The sequence below is a fragment of the Hypanus sabinus genome, chromosome 20, assembly GCF_030144855.1.
Source record: "Hypanus sabinus isolate sHypSab1 chromosome 20, sHypSab1.hap1, whole genome shotgun sequence".
NCBI lineage: Eukaryota > Metazoa > Chordata > Chondrichthyes > Myliobatiformes > Dasyatidae > Hypanus > Hypanus sabinus.
The window spans coordinates 62,836,963-62,854,323 of record NC_082725.1 but is presented as its reverse complement, the minus strand read 5'-3'; the positions used below and the strand labels follow the sequence as shown (position 1 = coordinate 62,854,323).

Here is a 17,361-nt window from a genome sequence, read left to right as displayed (position 1 = left end):
TCTTTCTGTATTTACAGTTTGTTGTTTTTACACGTTGTTGTCCATCTTGTTGAGTGCAGTCTTTCATTGATTCTATTGTTGTATTCACTGTGATTGCCTGCGAAAAAATGTATCTTTAGGGTTGTATATGGTGATATGTGTACTTCAATAATAAATTTACTTCGAACATTGAGGAAGAGAAAACTAATAATTTTGTACTAACATTAAATGAGTGAACTATAAATATGGAAATAAGTTCAAATCCCACTATAGAACCCAATTTTATGAAATTTGGAAAGAAATGTTGATATTATTAAAAGTTGTGAATTCAAAGCTGTGGACTCTTTAAAAACTCATTAGTTACATTGTCCTTCCATTCTCACCTGGCATTCTGGTCTGGTTCAAGACTTCTAGGTTCTTAACTGTCCTCTGAATAACTTAACTTTTTAGGTTTAGAAACATAGAAAACCTACTGCACAATCCAGGCCCTTTGGCCCGCAAAGTTGTGCCGAACATGTCCCTACTTTAGAAGTTACTAGGCTTACCTATAGCCTTCTATTTTACTAAGCTCCATGTAAAAGCCTCTTAAAAGACCCTATCATATCCGCCTGTATCACTGTTGCCAGCAGCCCATTCCACGCGCTCACCACTAAGTAAAAAAAAACTTACCCCTGACATCTCCTCTGTACCTACTCCCCAGCACCTTAAACTTGTGTCCTCTTGTGGCAGCCATTTCAGCCCTGGGGGGGGGGGAGGGTGGGAAGAGAGGGGAACCTCTGACTGTCCACACAATTAATGCCTCTCATCATCTTGTACACGTCTATCAGGTCACTTCTCATCCTCCGTCACTCCAAGGAGAAAAGGCTGAGTTCACTCAAACTATTCTCATAAGGCATGCTCCCCAATCCAGGCAACATCCTTGTAAATCTCCTCTGCACCCTTTCTATGGCTTCCACATCCTTCCTGTAGTGAGGTGACCAGAACTGAGCACAGTACCACAAGTGGGGTCTGACCAGGATCCTATATAGCTGCCACATTACTCTCGGCTCCTATATTCAATTCCATGATTGATGAAGGCCAATAGATGTATGTTGCCTTAACCACAGAGTCAACCTGCGCAGCTGCTTTGAGCATCCTATGGACTCGGACCCCAAGATCCCTCTGATCCTCCACACTGCCAAGAGTCTTGACATTAATACTATATTCTGCCATCATATTTGACCTATCAAAATGAACCACTTCACACTTATCTGGGTTGAACTGCACCTGCCACTTCTCAGCCCAGTTTTCAATGTCCCGCTGTAAGCTCTGACAGCTCTCCACACTATCTACAACACCTCCAACCTTTATGTCATCAGCAAACTTATAACCTATCCCTCCACATCCAGGTCATTTATAAAAATCACGAAGTGTGAGGGTCCCAGAACAGATCCCTGAGGCACACCACTGGTGACCGATCTCCATGCAGAATATGACATGTCTACAACTACTCTTTGCCTTCTGTGGGCAGGCCAGTTCCTGATCCACAAAGCAATGTCCTCTTGGATCCTATGCCTCTTTACTTTCTCAATAAGCCTTGCATGGGGTACCTTATCAAATGCTTTGCTGAAATCCATTATCTACATCTATTGCTCTTCCTTCATTAATGTGTTTACACATCCTCAAAAAATTCAATCAGGCTCGTAATGCACGACCTGCCCTTGACAAAGCCATGCTGACTACTCCTAACTATATTATAAGTTTGAGGGCTATTAAGGGTGGGATTTGGTGCTGGCCTGCCATAGCTATCTGTAAAACATGATAAATAAATGCTGGTCTTTCCTAGAGGGGGGGAGAAAAACTGAATCCAGACTCATCAGAGTTGATTGTTGTAATACCTTGGAGGGCCAACTGGTTGCAACTGCTGACAAATGGTAAAGGATGACCCATTACCAATGTCTTGACAACCCTGGTTAATAAACACCAGAATTTCTAGTGGTTTCACTATCTAGCATAAATATGCTTGCAACAAATGTGAGCAATCTTTTTAAACTGTTAGATTGGACACAAGACAGTAAGACAAACCAGTTATCACTCTCCAGGGAAAAAGTGTTTATTCTGAGGCTATCCACTCTCCAATATAAACTGTAATTTCCTGTCACTCGAAGTTTGTATTTTGGTTGTTTTAATCCTGAATAAAATTTGAAAAATACAGTCTATTAGGAAACATTATCTGCTTGTACATTATAAATTTCTTTATTTTCTTAATCCATTAGGATCAATATGGAAAATTTGGTAAAGTACCGGAGTGGCAACGCCGAGCTGGAAGGGCTGCTAAAGAGGTTGAAAAATTTGCTAAAGAAAAAGTAGATTTGCTTTTGTTGCACTGGAGGGACAGAATGGGGATTGTTCAAAAGGAGGTGAGAAGAGTTTCCTTGTAATATTACTGTGGGGAAATAACTTCAGTTAATTATGTGAATGAATGTTGGTGAATGAAGATGCTCGAATCTGGAGGAGCTCTGTTAGGCTGCATCTATGGATGGAAATGGAATGTTGACACTTTAGCTTGACATGAAATATTGATTGTTCATTTCCCTTCACAGACGCTGCTTGACCTGCTGAGTTCCTCCAATGTGTTAAATGTTGGTTAATAACTGGAAGGAAACTTGTGTTGTATGCTTCTACGTTGAGAAGTTTGTCACTGACTTAATGTTGGTGTTCCAGGAAATTTTAAAATTGATTTATTCAACAGTTTTCTGTAAGCTTGCATGCTTGATTAAAAACGGACATAATTGGCTTCCCAAGACACTGTTTAGTATTGGCTTAAAATCAGTAATAATACCACAGATTTACAATAATTGCCAGAAGACACTGGAGGGGTACTGGGTCTGAGATAAATTTGCATATGAAATATTTCCTAATGCTGTGGAAAGGAACTCCAGAGTAGTGACTGTAAAAGTCAGGGTGGGGAAAGAAAAATGAGGAATAAAAAGATGATCTTAAGGTGGTATTTCCAGTTGTGTAAAACACCAGTGAAATCCATTCTGTGTAAAAACAAGTACAGATTGAAGTTTGAACTTGGCAAATTTTTAGATTGCACAAGGAAATAATAGATGGATTTTTGTACTGAAATGTTGCTACTCAGCAAGTTCTTATCTGATTTGCTAGCAAATTCTGACCACTTTTTACAATGTAGTTTCCTCCGGCTTTTAAAGTTAACTTTGTTTTTCCCTCCCATTGTTTTTATTTCAAAAGCAGGATAGGAACAATCTGGTGAGTAAAAGCTACTTTTTATTGGCTTTATGTTCATGCATGTTGACGTAAATTGTCTACACTTAGTACACTTTACGTGTACTTTACTTTGTCTACACTTAGTACACTTTACGTGTACACTTAGTACTTGCTTTTTGTACACTGGGTTGGTTCTCTAATGCCAGCACTGGATGGTCAATTGTGGCTTTTAACCTGGTAATTAAAGTTTGCTCCTATTTCTTCAGGTTTTTTTGGAAGGTATTGGAAAACTGATACAACAGTGAAATTACTAACCTATGACATTCCCTTTTGAGTTCTGATCTCTTGCTCAGAATTGGTCTGGCAAGAGTGATAGCTACACAGAGCCAGCAGCCAAATTTTTAAAAATCTAATTGAGTATTTTGAAATAACAACTAGACAGCACCTTAACTCATACTCTGGGCAATTTATCAGCCACTCCTATCAGGTTCCACAACGGTCCATCCATTTGGCCTTTGTTACAGAGTGATTGGTAATTTGAACCAGTGAAATATTGCATAAAGTACTACTGTTAGAGATGTCTAATGCATTGATTCTTGCATCTGGTGAAGCTTTCAAATGTGTTTTTGCTGTCTTGTTTTCTGCTGTCCTGACTAGTAGGAGTTAAATATTAACTTCTAATTCAATTTTGAAAGGTTGTCAGGTGTATCAAGAATACGTTAGCTTCTAGTATATCTGTACACCATCCTGATGCTATGCATCATAATTTATTTTGATTACACCAATTTCATCTCTGGAGAACGTCATTATCCCTGTTTACAAACTATCGGCTGAGGTGCACTCCACTTCTGCAGCACTAATGCCTGGTGTTGCTCTATCTATTGGAAAATTTGACTTTGGCTTATGGCTTCCTCCTTTACAATATCTTTATCACGAAGTGCTTTCAGTCCCTTGTTCTGAGCAATGTAATTGGTTTTGTTTTCTAACATTCAGTAACTGATATCTCTTGGATAGGCCAGGTTTCCTCATTTGAGATTGAAGGTCTGTTTGAAGCCAATCTTGTAGCCTTGTGCATAATGTTTTAAATTGATCATGATAAATGTATCCAAACTTCTAAAATAACCTTAATGATAAAACTCAGAACATTAATTCCAGCTTCAAAATAAATGTACTAGAAGCAGAGAAATGTTAACCAGCAATGATGAAGTCCTCATGCCTTTGATGTTTGATACGTGATTTTTTGATTGTGTTTGGGATTTGCAGTGATCCACCGGTAGGAAGAGCCATTCAATCTCTCTGGCTAGTTTCACCGTCATTACATCACAGCTGATTTGTATGGAAATTTCTTCTACTTCCCATCACCTTAACACACTTTGAAACTTTCAATAGTGTTAAATAAGCTGTTTCTGGGGAAAGAATTTCATACTTGCACAGCTCTTAAATGCTTCTTAGCAAACTCTGATTTATCAAATGTTTTGACAGCGCAATTAGGCTAAGTTGAAGGTCCAGTTGATATATTTGGATTTCACACATGAAATTGTGGGAGTAATGCTTTAACAAGGAAAAGTTGTTTAAGAATAGAAAAAAGATTAGCAGATCAATATTTTTAAAATATTACAGAAATTATGAAAAAACATTTTTAAAAAAAGGAAGCTAATAGATCAAATTTTACTTGCCTTGGAGTTGGTAGAGATTCAATGCGTGGTGTTTATTCTTGGGGGTGGCAGGGTTTGTCCTACTTAAGATTTAAACAAAAACTGATGAAACTCACTGAAGTTGAGAATTTCACTGATGCAAAAGGTTTTGAGAGCAATTGGAGTTGATGCTGAGAGGCTATAATATCCAGCTAGAAAGTATAGAAATGTGGTCCTGATAGGGGTGTCTGCTATTCAAGACTGACATAAAATGTAAAGACTTCAAGTTGTAAATCCTAGAGTGCTATAGATCAAAATAAAAGTATAATAAGGACTAGTTTAATTTGATTTTGGCAAAATGAATTAAGGGGTATCTGTCGAGAAAGTAAAGGAGATGGAGACTTGAGAGATTGTATGACCCATTCCTTCATTCTTGTGTTAACATTGAGTAGCGTAATTATTTTCAGAAGTTTAAAATAAATTTATTATCAATATGTCTATATGTTACCATATACTACCTTAGAACATAGAACCGTACAGCACGGGGGGGCCCTTTGGTCCACAATATTGTTCTAAACCAATGATATTAGTATACAAATGCCAACTAAACTGATTTCTTCTGCCTACACAATGTCTATTTCCTTCCATTTTCCTCACATTCATGTACTATCCAAGTCTCTCTTAAGTCCCTAGTGTATCTACACCTACTACCACTCCCAGAGGCATATTCCAGGCACCAGCACTCACTGTGGGGCGGGGGGTAAAAAATATTGTTCTTCATGTCTGCTTTTGAAATTGCCTCCCTTACCTTAAATGCGTGCCCTCTGGTATTAGACATTTCAACCCTGGGGAAAAAGATACTATCTTTCTACTTTATGCCTCTCAATCTTGTCGACCTTTATCAGATCTCCCCTTAGCTTCCACTGCTCCAGAGAAAACAACCCAAGTGTGTTAAACCTTTTGTTATAGAACGTGCCCTGAGATCTAGAGAGCATCCTGGTAAACCTCTTCTGCACCGTCTCCAAAGCCTCGACATAATGGGGTGACCAGAAGAGTGTATGCAATACTCCAGATGCAGTCTAACTAGAATTTTATAAAGCTTCCGTATAACCTGTTGGCTTTTGAACTCAATGCCTTGACTAATGGCAAGCATGCCATATGCCACCTTAACCACCCTGTCAACCTGTATAATACTTTTACAGAGATGTGAATTGGACCCCAAGATCCCACTGGCTCTCCCTAATTATGCCATAGTATTCCAAATGTTCATAAGTCCTATCCCTAAGAATTCTCTCCAGTAACTTCCCTACCACTGATGTTTCATCAGTCTACAGTTTCCAGGATTATCTCTGGAACAACATTAACTACTTGCCTGTTCTCCAGGACCTTGCCTTTGGCTAGTGGCGGCATGAAGATATTGGTCAACACTCCAGCAGTTTCATTTTCTGTCTCTCTTAATAACCTGGGGGTATATCCCATCAAGCCCCGAGGCCTTATCCACCTTAATGCTCTTTGAAGTCCAACATTACTTCTTCCTTTACCTCCATGCCCTAGCATATCATTTTGCTCAGCACTGATCTTTCTGTCCTCTACATCCTTTTTTTTTGGTAAATACTGATGTAAAGCACTCATTAAGGACCTCACTTGCATCATCTGCATCCAAGCAAATATATCCCCTTTTATCCTTGAGTAGTCCTATCCCCTTTCACTGGTTATTCATGGCCCTTCCTGGCTTGCCTAATTTCCTTTTTTTCTAGCTTCTTTATAATCCTCAAGGACTCCAGTTTCCTAAGCTTTATTTACTTCCCTTTTTCTTGTCTAAATTCATCGCCTCTGACATCTAAGGTTCTTGTATCTTGCCATCTTTGTCCTCCTTGTAGAAACTCCTCCTCAGTGAACCTCCCCTTTACACTGTGCAGTTGGTCTTTAAACACCCCCCACGTGTCAGATGTGAATTTGCCCAAAAACAGCTGTTGCCAATTAACTCTCCGTAGTTCCTGTCTAATGCTCCAGTAATTTGCCTTGCTCCAAATTTAATAATTGATCACTAGGTCCATACTTACCTATAGCTATCTTAAAATATAAGGAATTGTTGTCACTGTTCCCTAACTGCCCACCCACTGAAGGTTGGCCACCTGACCAGGCTCATTACCTAACACCAGGTCCACTGCAGCCCCTCCTCTGGTTGGACTATCTACATATTGATTTAAGAAACCCTTCTGGATGTCCCTAACAAATTCTGCTCCATCTAAAACTTTTGCATTAAGTAGGTCCATGACAAAAACTGTATTGTTTTTACACTCTTCCTTGATCTGCTTTCATGATCTGTTTCTTCAGTATCCCAGATATTGGGGGGGGGGGGGCAGTTGTAGTCCAATCAGAATGATTGCACTCTTCCTATTTTTGAGTTCTACACATGTAGATTCAGTAGATAAGCCCTGCATTATACACTCTCTGAGTACAGCTGTGGTATTGTCCTTGGTTAGTAGTGCAAACCCCTACAGCTCTTTTACCTCCCTTTCTATCTTTTCTAAAACATCAAAATTCTTGGACATTAGCACCCATTTCTGTCCTTCTCTCAACAAACATGAGGAAATCTGCAGATGCTGGAAATTCAAACAACACACACAAAATGCTGGTGGAACACGGCAAGCCAGGTAGCATCTATAAGGAGAAGCACAGTCGACGTTTCGGGCCGAGACCCTTCGTCAGGACCCTTCTCTCAACAAAGTCTCTGTCATGGTCACAGCACAATGGTTCATATACTGATCTATGCTTTTAAGCTTGTGACCTTTACACATAATACTCCTAGAATTAAAATGCACACATTTCAAACTATCTGTCCTATTGTATCTCTTACTTTGCTCCAGCCTGTTTTTACTGGCCTTTGACATCTAACTTAATCTCCATCCCTCTACTTTCTGACCTGGTACTCTGCTTCCTGTCCTCCTGCCAAATTAATTAAACCCTCCCATGAAGCACTAACAAACCTCCCAGCCAGGATATTGGTTCCTGTTCAGTTTAGGTGCATCCCTCCTGTCCCTTAAATCCACACCCAGCTGTGGAATTGCTTTGTGTCAAGGGACTGGGTCGTGTTCAAAGGCTCATCTGTGGAAACAAATGAATACATGGTTGTCATGGACTTTATAAAAACAGTTGTAAATGGATGTGGCCCACAAAATCATTCAGGTTCTTAACCAACCAGAAGCCTTGGATGGAGCATGTTTTGTAGAATCTGCTGAGAGCTAGATTAGAGGCATTCAAGTCTGCTAACCAGGGAAGGGATGATCTCCAGAAAGCCATCTCACAGGCGAAGTGGCAATTCCGGACTAAACATAAATCAACATTGACAGTTGTTGCAGGGCTTCATTTCTCTCACCTGTTATAAAGTTAAATCCAGTGACATGGGTGACAACAGGGCTTCACCAGTTGAGCTCAATGCCTTCTATGCTTGCTTTGACTGTCAAAACATGGATGAACCATCACAAACTCCACAGCCTTTGATGATCCTGCGACTTTGGTCTTTGAAGCCAATACGCAAGCATCCTTCAGAAGAGTGAACCTATGAAAAGTGCCTGACACACATGAGCTACCTGGCCAAGTACTAAAGTCCTGGGCTGAGTGTTCACTGAGCTCTTTAACTTCTCGTCGCTTCAGCAGTTTGTACCTACCTGCTTCATTCAGGCTTCAATTATACAGGACCTAAGAGGAATGTGGTAACCAGCCTCAAAGACTATCATCTAGTAACACTTGCATCCACAGATGAAGTGATTTGAGAGATTGGTGACAAAGCCTATCAACTCCTGCCCGAGAAGCAACTTAGATCTTTTCCAATAGCCTACTTAAGCAACAGGTCCACAGCAAATGCCATCTCATTGGCCCTTCACTCAACCCTGGAGCATTTGGACAGCATCAGGATGCTCTTATTGACAGCAGCTCAACGTTCAATACTATCATTTCCTCAAAACTAATCAATAAACTTCAAGACCTTGGCCTCAATATCTCCTTGTGCAATTTGATCCCTGATTTCCTCACTTGCAGACCCCAGTCAATTCAGATTGGCAACAACATCTCCTCTGTGATCTCCATCAGCATGGGTGCACCCCTTGCTCTGCTTGCTTTACATTTATGACTGTATGGCCATCTACAGCTACTATGCCATATTTAGGTTTGCTGATGTCTTAAGGCTGATTTATACTTGTGTGTCGCACCTACACTGTAGGTAACGCGTACCCTATGCAATACCTACACCATACCCTACGCCGTAGGGTGACGTGCATCATTCCAGAAAAGTTACTCACACGTTACAGCGATGCAGACTGCATCAACTGTGATTGGTCCTCTTGGTGACATCGCATTTTCGGTTGCTTCTTCTCCGCCATGTCTGTACACTGATGCAAAATAGATGAACCAAATCGTCAGATCTACCTGCCAACATGCGAAAATGTTTGAAATGCATTTCCTCTTCCATGTCTCTCACGAAGAAACTCAACACAGCGACATAGAAATCCCACTGCCAACTGGCATTCTGGCGCACACCAACACATGCTCGCTATGGCGTAGAGCAGCGCAGAAGTGAAACGGTGTGGTCCATACGCACAAGTATAGATCAGCCTTTAGGCTGAACCAAAGGTGGTGATGAATCAGCATGTGGGAGGGAAACTGAAAATCTGGCTTGAGTGGTGCCATAACAACAACCTTTTACTGAATGTCAGCTGGTTAGACTTTAGGAGTAGAAACCAGAGGTCCATGATCCAGTCCTCCTGGAAGGATCAGAGGTAGAGAGGGTCAGCAGCTTTAAATTCTTCAGTGTTATTATTTCAGTGGACCTGTCCTGGGCCCAGCACGTAAGTGCAATTGTGAAGAATGCACAGCAGTGCCTCTACTCTCTTAAGCGTTTACGTAAACTCTTAAACTTTGACAAACTGCTATAGATGTGTAGTGGAGAGTATATTGACCGGCTACATCACAGCATGGTGTGGGAACACCAATGGCCTTCAAATAGAAAATATTACAAAAAGTAGTGGATGCAGCTCACTCCATCGTGCGTGAAGCCTCCCCACTATTGAGGCGTTGTTGCAGGAAAGCAGCGTCCATTAGGGACCCCAACCATCAGAACATGCTCTCTTCTTTCTACTGCCATCAGGAGGGTGGTACAGGAGCCTCAAGATTCACACCACCAGATTCAGAAACACAGTTATTACCCCTCAACCATCAGGCTCTTGAACCTAAGGGGATAACTTCAATCAACTTCACTTGCCTTATCATTGAGATGCTCCCACAACCTATAGACTCACAGGGACTTTTCATTTCATGTTCTTTATTTATTTTTTTATTATTATTTCTTTCTTTCTGGTACTTGCAGTTCGTTGTTTTTTGCACACTGGTTGAGTGCCCAAGTTGTGTGGTCTTTCATTAATTTTGTTATGGATTTATTGAGTATGCCCACAAGAAAATGAATCTCAGGGTTGCATATGGTGACATATATGTACTTTGATAATAAATTTACTCTGAACTTTGAACTTAGTACAGGTAACTCCTGCCCCAGGAGAGGTTCCAATCATTCATTTTCTTGAAGGTATTTACAGGGAAATAATAAAATACAATAGAATTTATGAAAAACTTCATATGAGCATAGACTGACAAACAACCAATGTGTAGAAGAAGAAAAATGATAATAAAAAATGGAAAAAATACTGAGACCATATGCTATTGCTGATCTAGGGAGAATTCCCATAGTGTAATCCTTGTGATGAAACTTCCACACTGCCTAATGTTGGGAAAGATTCATTTATTTAGATATGGGTACTCATTTTTGGAAATGTATTTAATATTTCATTAGCTCGCTATTTAGAAAATCTTCCACTACTTCCATCTACTGTTCATTGCACCACTGTCAATATGCTTAGGTATATTGATCTGTTTTGTTAAAATGATTTATGATCACAGTGAAAGTGTTGATACTCATTGCCAATTCCTACTAACTTCTGCTGTCCTATACATTCCTCACGTCTATATATTGCTTCTCCATGTGGACACATTTATCTTCCAGTTTTTGGTATTGCAGAAAGTCTTGGTCTAAATAACTAGCATTTCCATGTCCATCGTAGTTGCCTGTTTGGGTTGTATGTAGTTTCCTCTGTACTTCTGGTCAATTATTTTTTTAGAAATGCTTTGTCACACTGTCCCCATTTCAAATACTTTTCTCATAATAAAGGAAGTTTGTTCAAAACGTGTTCCTTGTGCATCCTGCCTGGTAAATACCTTAACCAAGTTTGTCCAGATTAAAGCTAGAAGCTGTAAAGGGCTGTTTGTCAAGTCAGTGTTTGAATGTATATGTGGACTTCCTGTTTATTCTTTGTATTTTATAAAAAGCAATTAATGCTGTTTTTTCATCAGGCCACGTGCCATATTTAATTATTCAGCACTTGTTACAGGTTAATATTCAGTAGTAAAGAGAGCTTTTGGTACATTGGCCTTTATAAATCAAAGTATTGAGTTTAAGAGTTGGAATGTTATGGTGAGGTTGTATAAAGCATTGGTGAGACCGAATTTGGAGTATTGTGTGCAGTTTTGGTCACCTAATTACAGGAAGGATATTAATAAGGTTGAAAGAGTGCAGAGAAGGTTTACAAGGATGTTGCCGGGACTTGAGAAACTGAGTTACAGGGAAAGGTTGAATAGGTTAAGACTTTATTCCCTGGAATGTAGAAGAATGAGGGGTGATTTGATAGAGGTATATAAAATTATTGTAACCCCCTGGGTCGCCTCAGGCTCGCTCAGCTCGTTCTTGTCTAGGGGGAGCAGCCTTCGGCCCCGCCAAACTGGGTAATCAGCTGGTGTGGATGCTGTGTGATGTCCCCGCCTCGCCCAAAACCAGACAGTACACCATATGCGATTAAATGAGTACAATTTATAAAGGTTACTATAACTAAGTGATTAATAACGATACAGTATATTGAAGAGAAAATTAAAGAAAAGGCGCCAAACTTATCAAAGTCCAAACCACTTCGTGCACAGCCGTTGGAGCTCAATTACTGAAGTCTTCTGGCCACCATTCGCTCCCCTCCGAACTCCTCGACTCGCAGCTCAGGACCCTCCGAACTCCTCGACTCTCCAAACAGCTTAGGACCCTCCGAGTGGTCAACCAAGCACATCTAGCTTCATCCCCCCCCCTCCTCGGAGAATCTCCCGGCCTCGGACCCCCCTTTGGGGTCCGATCCTCGCCCAGCTTAGAGCATTGCGTCCTCTCTCTCGACCCCCTCGCGCCGATCTCCCCAGAAGCCCGTCAACAAAAGCTTACAGACTCAGAAGAAAGAACATTAATCCCCATTTGGTTTACAAAGGAATACCATTCTCGTTATCAGTAAATTAGCATTCCTGCTAGTTAACAAAAAGAAGAAACCCTCTTTACATTATGATGGGTATAGATAGAGTGAAGGCAAGCAGGCTTTTTCCACTGAGGCTAGGGGAGAAAAAAAAACCAGAAGACATGGGTTAAGGGTGAAGGGGGAAAAGTTTAAAGGGAACATTGGGGGGAGGGCCTCTTCAAGATAGTGGTGGGAGTGTGGAATGAGCTGGCAGATGAAGTGGTAAATGCTTTTAACATTTAAGAAAAACTTGGACGAGTACATGAATGAGAGGTGTATGGAGGGATATGGGCCAGGTACAGGTCAGTGGGACTAGGCAGAAAAATGGTTTGGCATAGCCGAGAAGGACCAAAAGGCCTGTTTCTGTGCTGCAGTGTTCTGTGGTTCTGTGGCTGTAGCCCATCCACTTCAAGGTTTGACTTGTGTGTTCAGAGAGACACTAATGCAAACCACTATTGTAATGCAAGGTTATTTGAGTTACTGTCACCTACCTGTCAGCTTGAAACAGTCTAGCCATTCTCCTCTGACCTCTCTCATTAACAGGGTATTTCAGCCCAGAACTACCAATCTCTGGATTTTTTTTTTGTTTTTTGCACCATTCTCTGTGAACTCTCGAGACTATTCATGAAAATCCCAGATCAGCAGTTTCTTGGATACTCAAACCACCCCATCTGGCATCAACAATCATGTCACAGTCAGTCACTTGGAGCATATGTTTTCCCCGCTCTGGTCTAAACAATGACTGAATCTCTTGACCATGTCTGCATGATTTTGTGCATTGTTGCTGTCACGTGATTGGTTGACTAGATATTTATTAACAAGTAGGTATACCTAAAGTGACCACTAAGTGTAATTTTAAATACATAAATATTAAGTATCCATACCAGAGTTTTGAGTAACGTGCTTTTGCAATTAGTGAACTGTTTGTAAATATCTACCTTTCAATTCATTGATTTATTTTTCCTGGATTTGTAGAATCCCAACCAAAAACCAGTTGTTTTAAGAAAAAGACGACAAAGGATTAAAATAGAAGCAAATTGGGATCTCTTCTATTATAAGTAAGGCATTAATTCTTTGTATTTATTTTTATCATTTTGTATTAGCGTAATATATGCTGTTAAAATGTCTGGCACTCTCTTCACTAGCCTGTTTTGCCATCTCTAGAAAAACTGGCAGGTATCACTACGTTCACATGACCAAACTCCATTTTCTGCCTTTCTGATCACCCCTTAACTTTAATCAGCAAGATCTAACAGTACAGTGCTTAAAGTTGGCACTTGATCCTACATCAGCTACCATTCGTAGATGCTCTTAATTTCTACCAACCGGGAAGTGTTACTGAGCAATCAAGATCCTGGCTTAATTGTATTTAAAAGGGCACAAATTACTTTTGCCTTTTTATTTAGTTACTGTTCAGGTCTTGTCTTGAATGGCCTTCATTCTAGATGTCCCAGTAAGAGGAAAGATCTTGTTGCTTCTAGCATTTACCAGTGTCTTGTACGTTTCATTGCAATTATTTCTAATTCCTCAAAACCCAACAAATCAGAGGTCTTTCTGTTGAACTTCTACTTGTATGGTGATCTCGCCATCCCATTAATCTGATGAACCTCCTGCAGCACTCTGACCTCACACTGGGCCAAATATTATCTTCCTTCGGTAGGGAAACCAGAACAGTGCATATTATACAATAGAGAAAATCATTACAGCTTAGGAGGCATGCTGTTCATGCTTTCTCCCTGTAGAGTAATCTAGTCAGTCCTATTACCCAGCTCTTTCTAGTTGCTTTGCACATCATTTTGCTTCCTCAGCCTTTCCAGCTTCATGTTGAAATTTGCTACTGTTGTCAGTTTTTAGGTTGAAACATAGAAAACCTACAGCACAATACAGGCCCTTTGGCCCACAGAGTTGTGCCGAGTATGTCCCTACCTTAGAAACCTAGGCTAACCTATAGCCCTCTATCTTGCTAAGCTCCATGTGCTCGTTATTGTATCCGCCTCCACCACCATTGCCATCAGCCCATTCCACGCATTCACCACTCTCTGAGTAAAAAAACTTAACCCTGACATCTCCTCTGTAGCTACTGTCCAGCACCTTAAACCTGTGTCCTCTTGTGGCAACCATTTCAGCCCTGGAAAAAAGCCTCTGACTATCCACATGATCAATGCCTCTCATCATCTTGTACACCCCTATCAGGTCACCTCTCATCCTCCGTCACTCCAAGGAGAAAAGGCTGAGTTCACTCAAACTATTCTCATAAGGCATGCTCCCCAATCCAGGCAACATCCTTGTAAATCTCCTCTGCACCTTTCTATGGCTTCCACATCCTTCCTGTAGTGAGGTGACCAGAATTGAGCACAGTGCTCCAGGTGGGGTCTGACCAGGATCCTATATAGCTGCCACATTACTCTCGGCTCCTAAAATCAATTCCATGATTGATGAAGGCCTATAGATTGTACGCTGCCTTAACCACAGAGTCAACCTGTGCAGCTGCTTCTAGTGTCCTATGGACTCGGACCCCAAGATCCCTCTGATCTTGCCAAGAATCTTAACATTAATACTGTATTCTGCCATCATATTTAGCCTACCAAAATGAACCGCCTCACACTTATCTGGGTTGAACTCTATCTGCCACTTCTCAGCCCAGTTTTGCATCCTATCAGTGTTCCACTGTAACCTCTGACAGCCCTCCAGACTATCCACAACACCTCCAACCTTTGTGTCATCAGCACAAAGTTCTAGATCTGAGTAATTCTGCAATTTTATTGCTTTATTAAGTTCTGTTGCATGTAACTTGAAAGCTAATCATTTTTTTTTTAAAATCCTGCTCCAATATTCATTGGAACAAAATGGTAAATTGAAGTCCTTTCCCATTAACACACCTTGCTTTTCACCACACATGTTTCTGTCTCCCTCAGTGTGTTAGCTTATAGAACATCCCAGCGGTGGTAATGTTTTCCTCAATTTTAATCAATGGGTGACCTCCATGATATCTATTGTTCAGTTCTGTCTTTCTCCATCCTGTATCAGTAAAATTAAGCTAGCTTTACAGCGTAAATTTGTTTAAGATATTTGATTGATTTGCAATAAATTAAGCCCAATGAACAACAAAAATAAGTGGGCATGAACCTTGATAAATACCCCGGGAGTAAAGAGTTGTATATATTCTTCTGATGTTCCGTTATGGCAATATTGTGTGAAAAATATCTCACTATGTGGTGTTTATACAGAGCAAAATATGCTGATGGCTTTTCTTACTGAAGTCTTCAAAGTTTTGCCAAGCATTACTAAATCGAAGAAACCTTGGAACCTGATTTAAATTTTAAGCAACAATTTCAAACCCTTGAACTAATATAACTGTAAAAAAAAGATGATAGTATTTTTTTGCAGTATTTCTAAGGAAATGGTGCTTAAATGCAGTTGTAAATTTCATACAAAAATCTAAAGCTAATAATCAGTTACTTCTCTTTCTCCCTCTCCCCCCCCCCCCAAAGATTTCAGATGGATCATGCCAAATCAAACTTAATCTGGAATTACAAAACAAGAGAAGAATTAAGAGATGCTTTTGAAGCAGAAATGAGAGCATTTAACATTGATAGAGAATTGGGCAGTGCCAATGTTATCTCATGGAATCACCAGGAATTTGAAGTAAGAGGAAATGGCTATTCAGTTCTAAATTAACACATTATTTGTCTTGCATTGTTTCATGAGCCCTTTGTGTGATGAATAGCATTTCAAATGTCTATCTGCAGCAAATGTGTTTATTCTTATTCCTTTTATTTCTGCCTTCCCTCTTTCCCCCTCTTGCATCCTTCTGACTAGCATGGTCTAGTATAGAAGTTGCTTACAATCTTCTAATCAACGGGCCATTCTGAAATGCAAGAAGACTAAAGTCAATGCATCCACTCTTTATAGATGGTGCAGACTTCTGGGGCCAAGGATTTTATTAGTATGTTCTGGTTTGTTAACAGTATTAAGTCACGGTGTTCAAGTCTCTCACTTTTTTTATGGTTACTTGCAATGCTTGTAATATATATGGTCTAGTATGAACATTTAATGTCTTTTCTATTTCCGCAATCCTAACAGTCTGCAATTCTTGTCACTACCCAATTAAAAAGTGTGATTGCATTGGAGGGGAGATTCAATGTTGTCTGGAGTGGAGGACTATGAGGAGAGATTCACTCCTTCACTTGTGTGCAGGAGATTGAGGGCTGACCTCATGGAGGTTTATAAAATTGAGGCATATATAGGATATCTTGGAAATAGTACAGCACCAGAGAATCTAGTCAGCCCATGACATTGATGACAATTTATATTATATGTCCTCCTCTCTATCATCCATATCCCTCCATTCCCTTCATATTCATGTGTCTATCTAAAAATCTTGAACTCCCCCAAACTACTTGCTTCTAGTACCACCTCTGGTAACCCATTTCAGCACCTATACCTCTTCGTAAGGAAAACAATTGCCTTTATACAATCTACATCCATAGATGCATGTCTTTTGGTGATCAACATTTTTAACCCAAAGAAAAGGTTTTGCCTATTTATGCCTCTGATAATTTTTAAAAAAGCACCTCTATCATGTCTCTTCTCAGCCTCTGATGCTTTAGCAAGAACAATCCAAGTTTGTCCAACGGTCTTGCATGTACTCTCTAATCCGGTCATCCTGCTAAAACCTTTCTGCACTCTATCCAGAGTCTGCACATCTTTTCTATAATGGGACAACCAGAACTGAAAATTTTCTGAAGCTGTTGGGGAAGGTTTAAGCTAGTTTGAGGGGAATGGGAATCAGAGTGATAGGTCAGAGGATGAGGCAGCTGGTAGATGCAGCATGTAGATGAGCTGAGAAAGGATAAGCAGTTGATAGGGCAAAATTGCAGTCAGTGGGTTGAGTTGAAGTGTCTATTTTAGTGTAAGAAGTATCAGGAACAAGGGTGATGAACTATAGCGTGGGTCAATACATGGAACTCCGTTGTTGTGGCTACTATAGAGACTTGGCTGTCCTGAGAGCAGCAATGACTGCTGGATGTTCTGGGGTTTAGATGTTTAAAAAGGATGTAAAAACAGCTGGGGGAAGTGACATTGCTAATCAAGGATAATATCCCAGCAGCAGTAAGGGGAGATGTCAGGGTGGATTGTCTAAAGCAAGGTTTCTCAACTGCGAGAAA

The 17,361-nt window shown here is 40.4% G+C and overlaps 1 protein-coding gene across 5 annotated transcripts in view; it reads left to right on the top strand.

Moving 5' to 3' along the window:
• The window catches only part of LOC132378588 (dnaJ homolog subfamily C member 13), a 190,033-nt gene that overhangs the window by 94,294 nt on the left and 78,378 nt on the right, over positions 1-17,361 (top strand). For 3 of the 5 annotated variants that reach the window (XM_059945636.1, XM_059945632.1, XM_059945633.1), the window contains 4 exons: positions 2,235-2,378; positions 3,214-3,231; positions 13,169-13,251; positions 15,685-15,838. In XM_059945636.1, the coding sequence (XP_059801619.1) occupies positions 2,235-2,378; positions 3,214-3,231; positions 13,169-13,251; positions 15,685-15,838 (399 nt within the window). The remainder of the gene's footprint in view (positions 1-2,234; positions 2,379-3,213; positions 3,232-13,168; positions 13,252-15,684; positions 15,839-17,361) is intronic. The other 2 variants (XM_059945634.1, XM_059945635.1) reach the window with 2 other exon arrangements.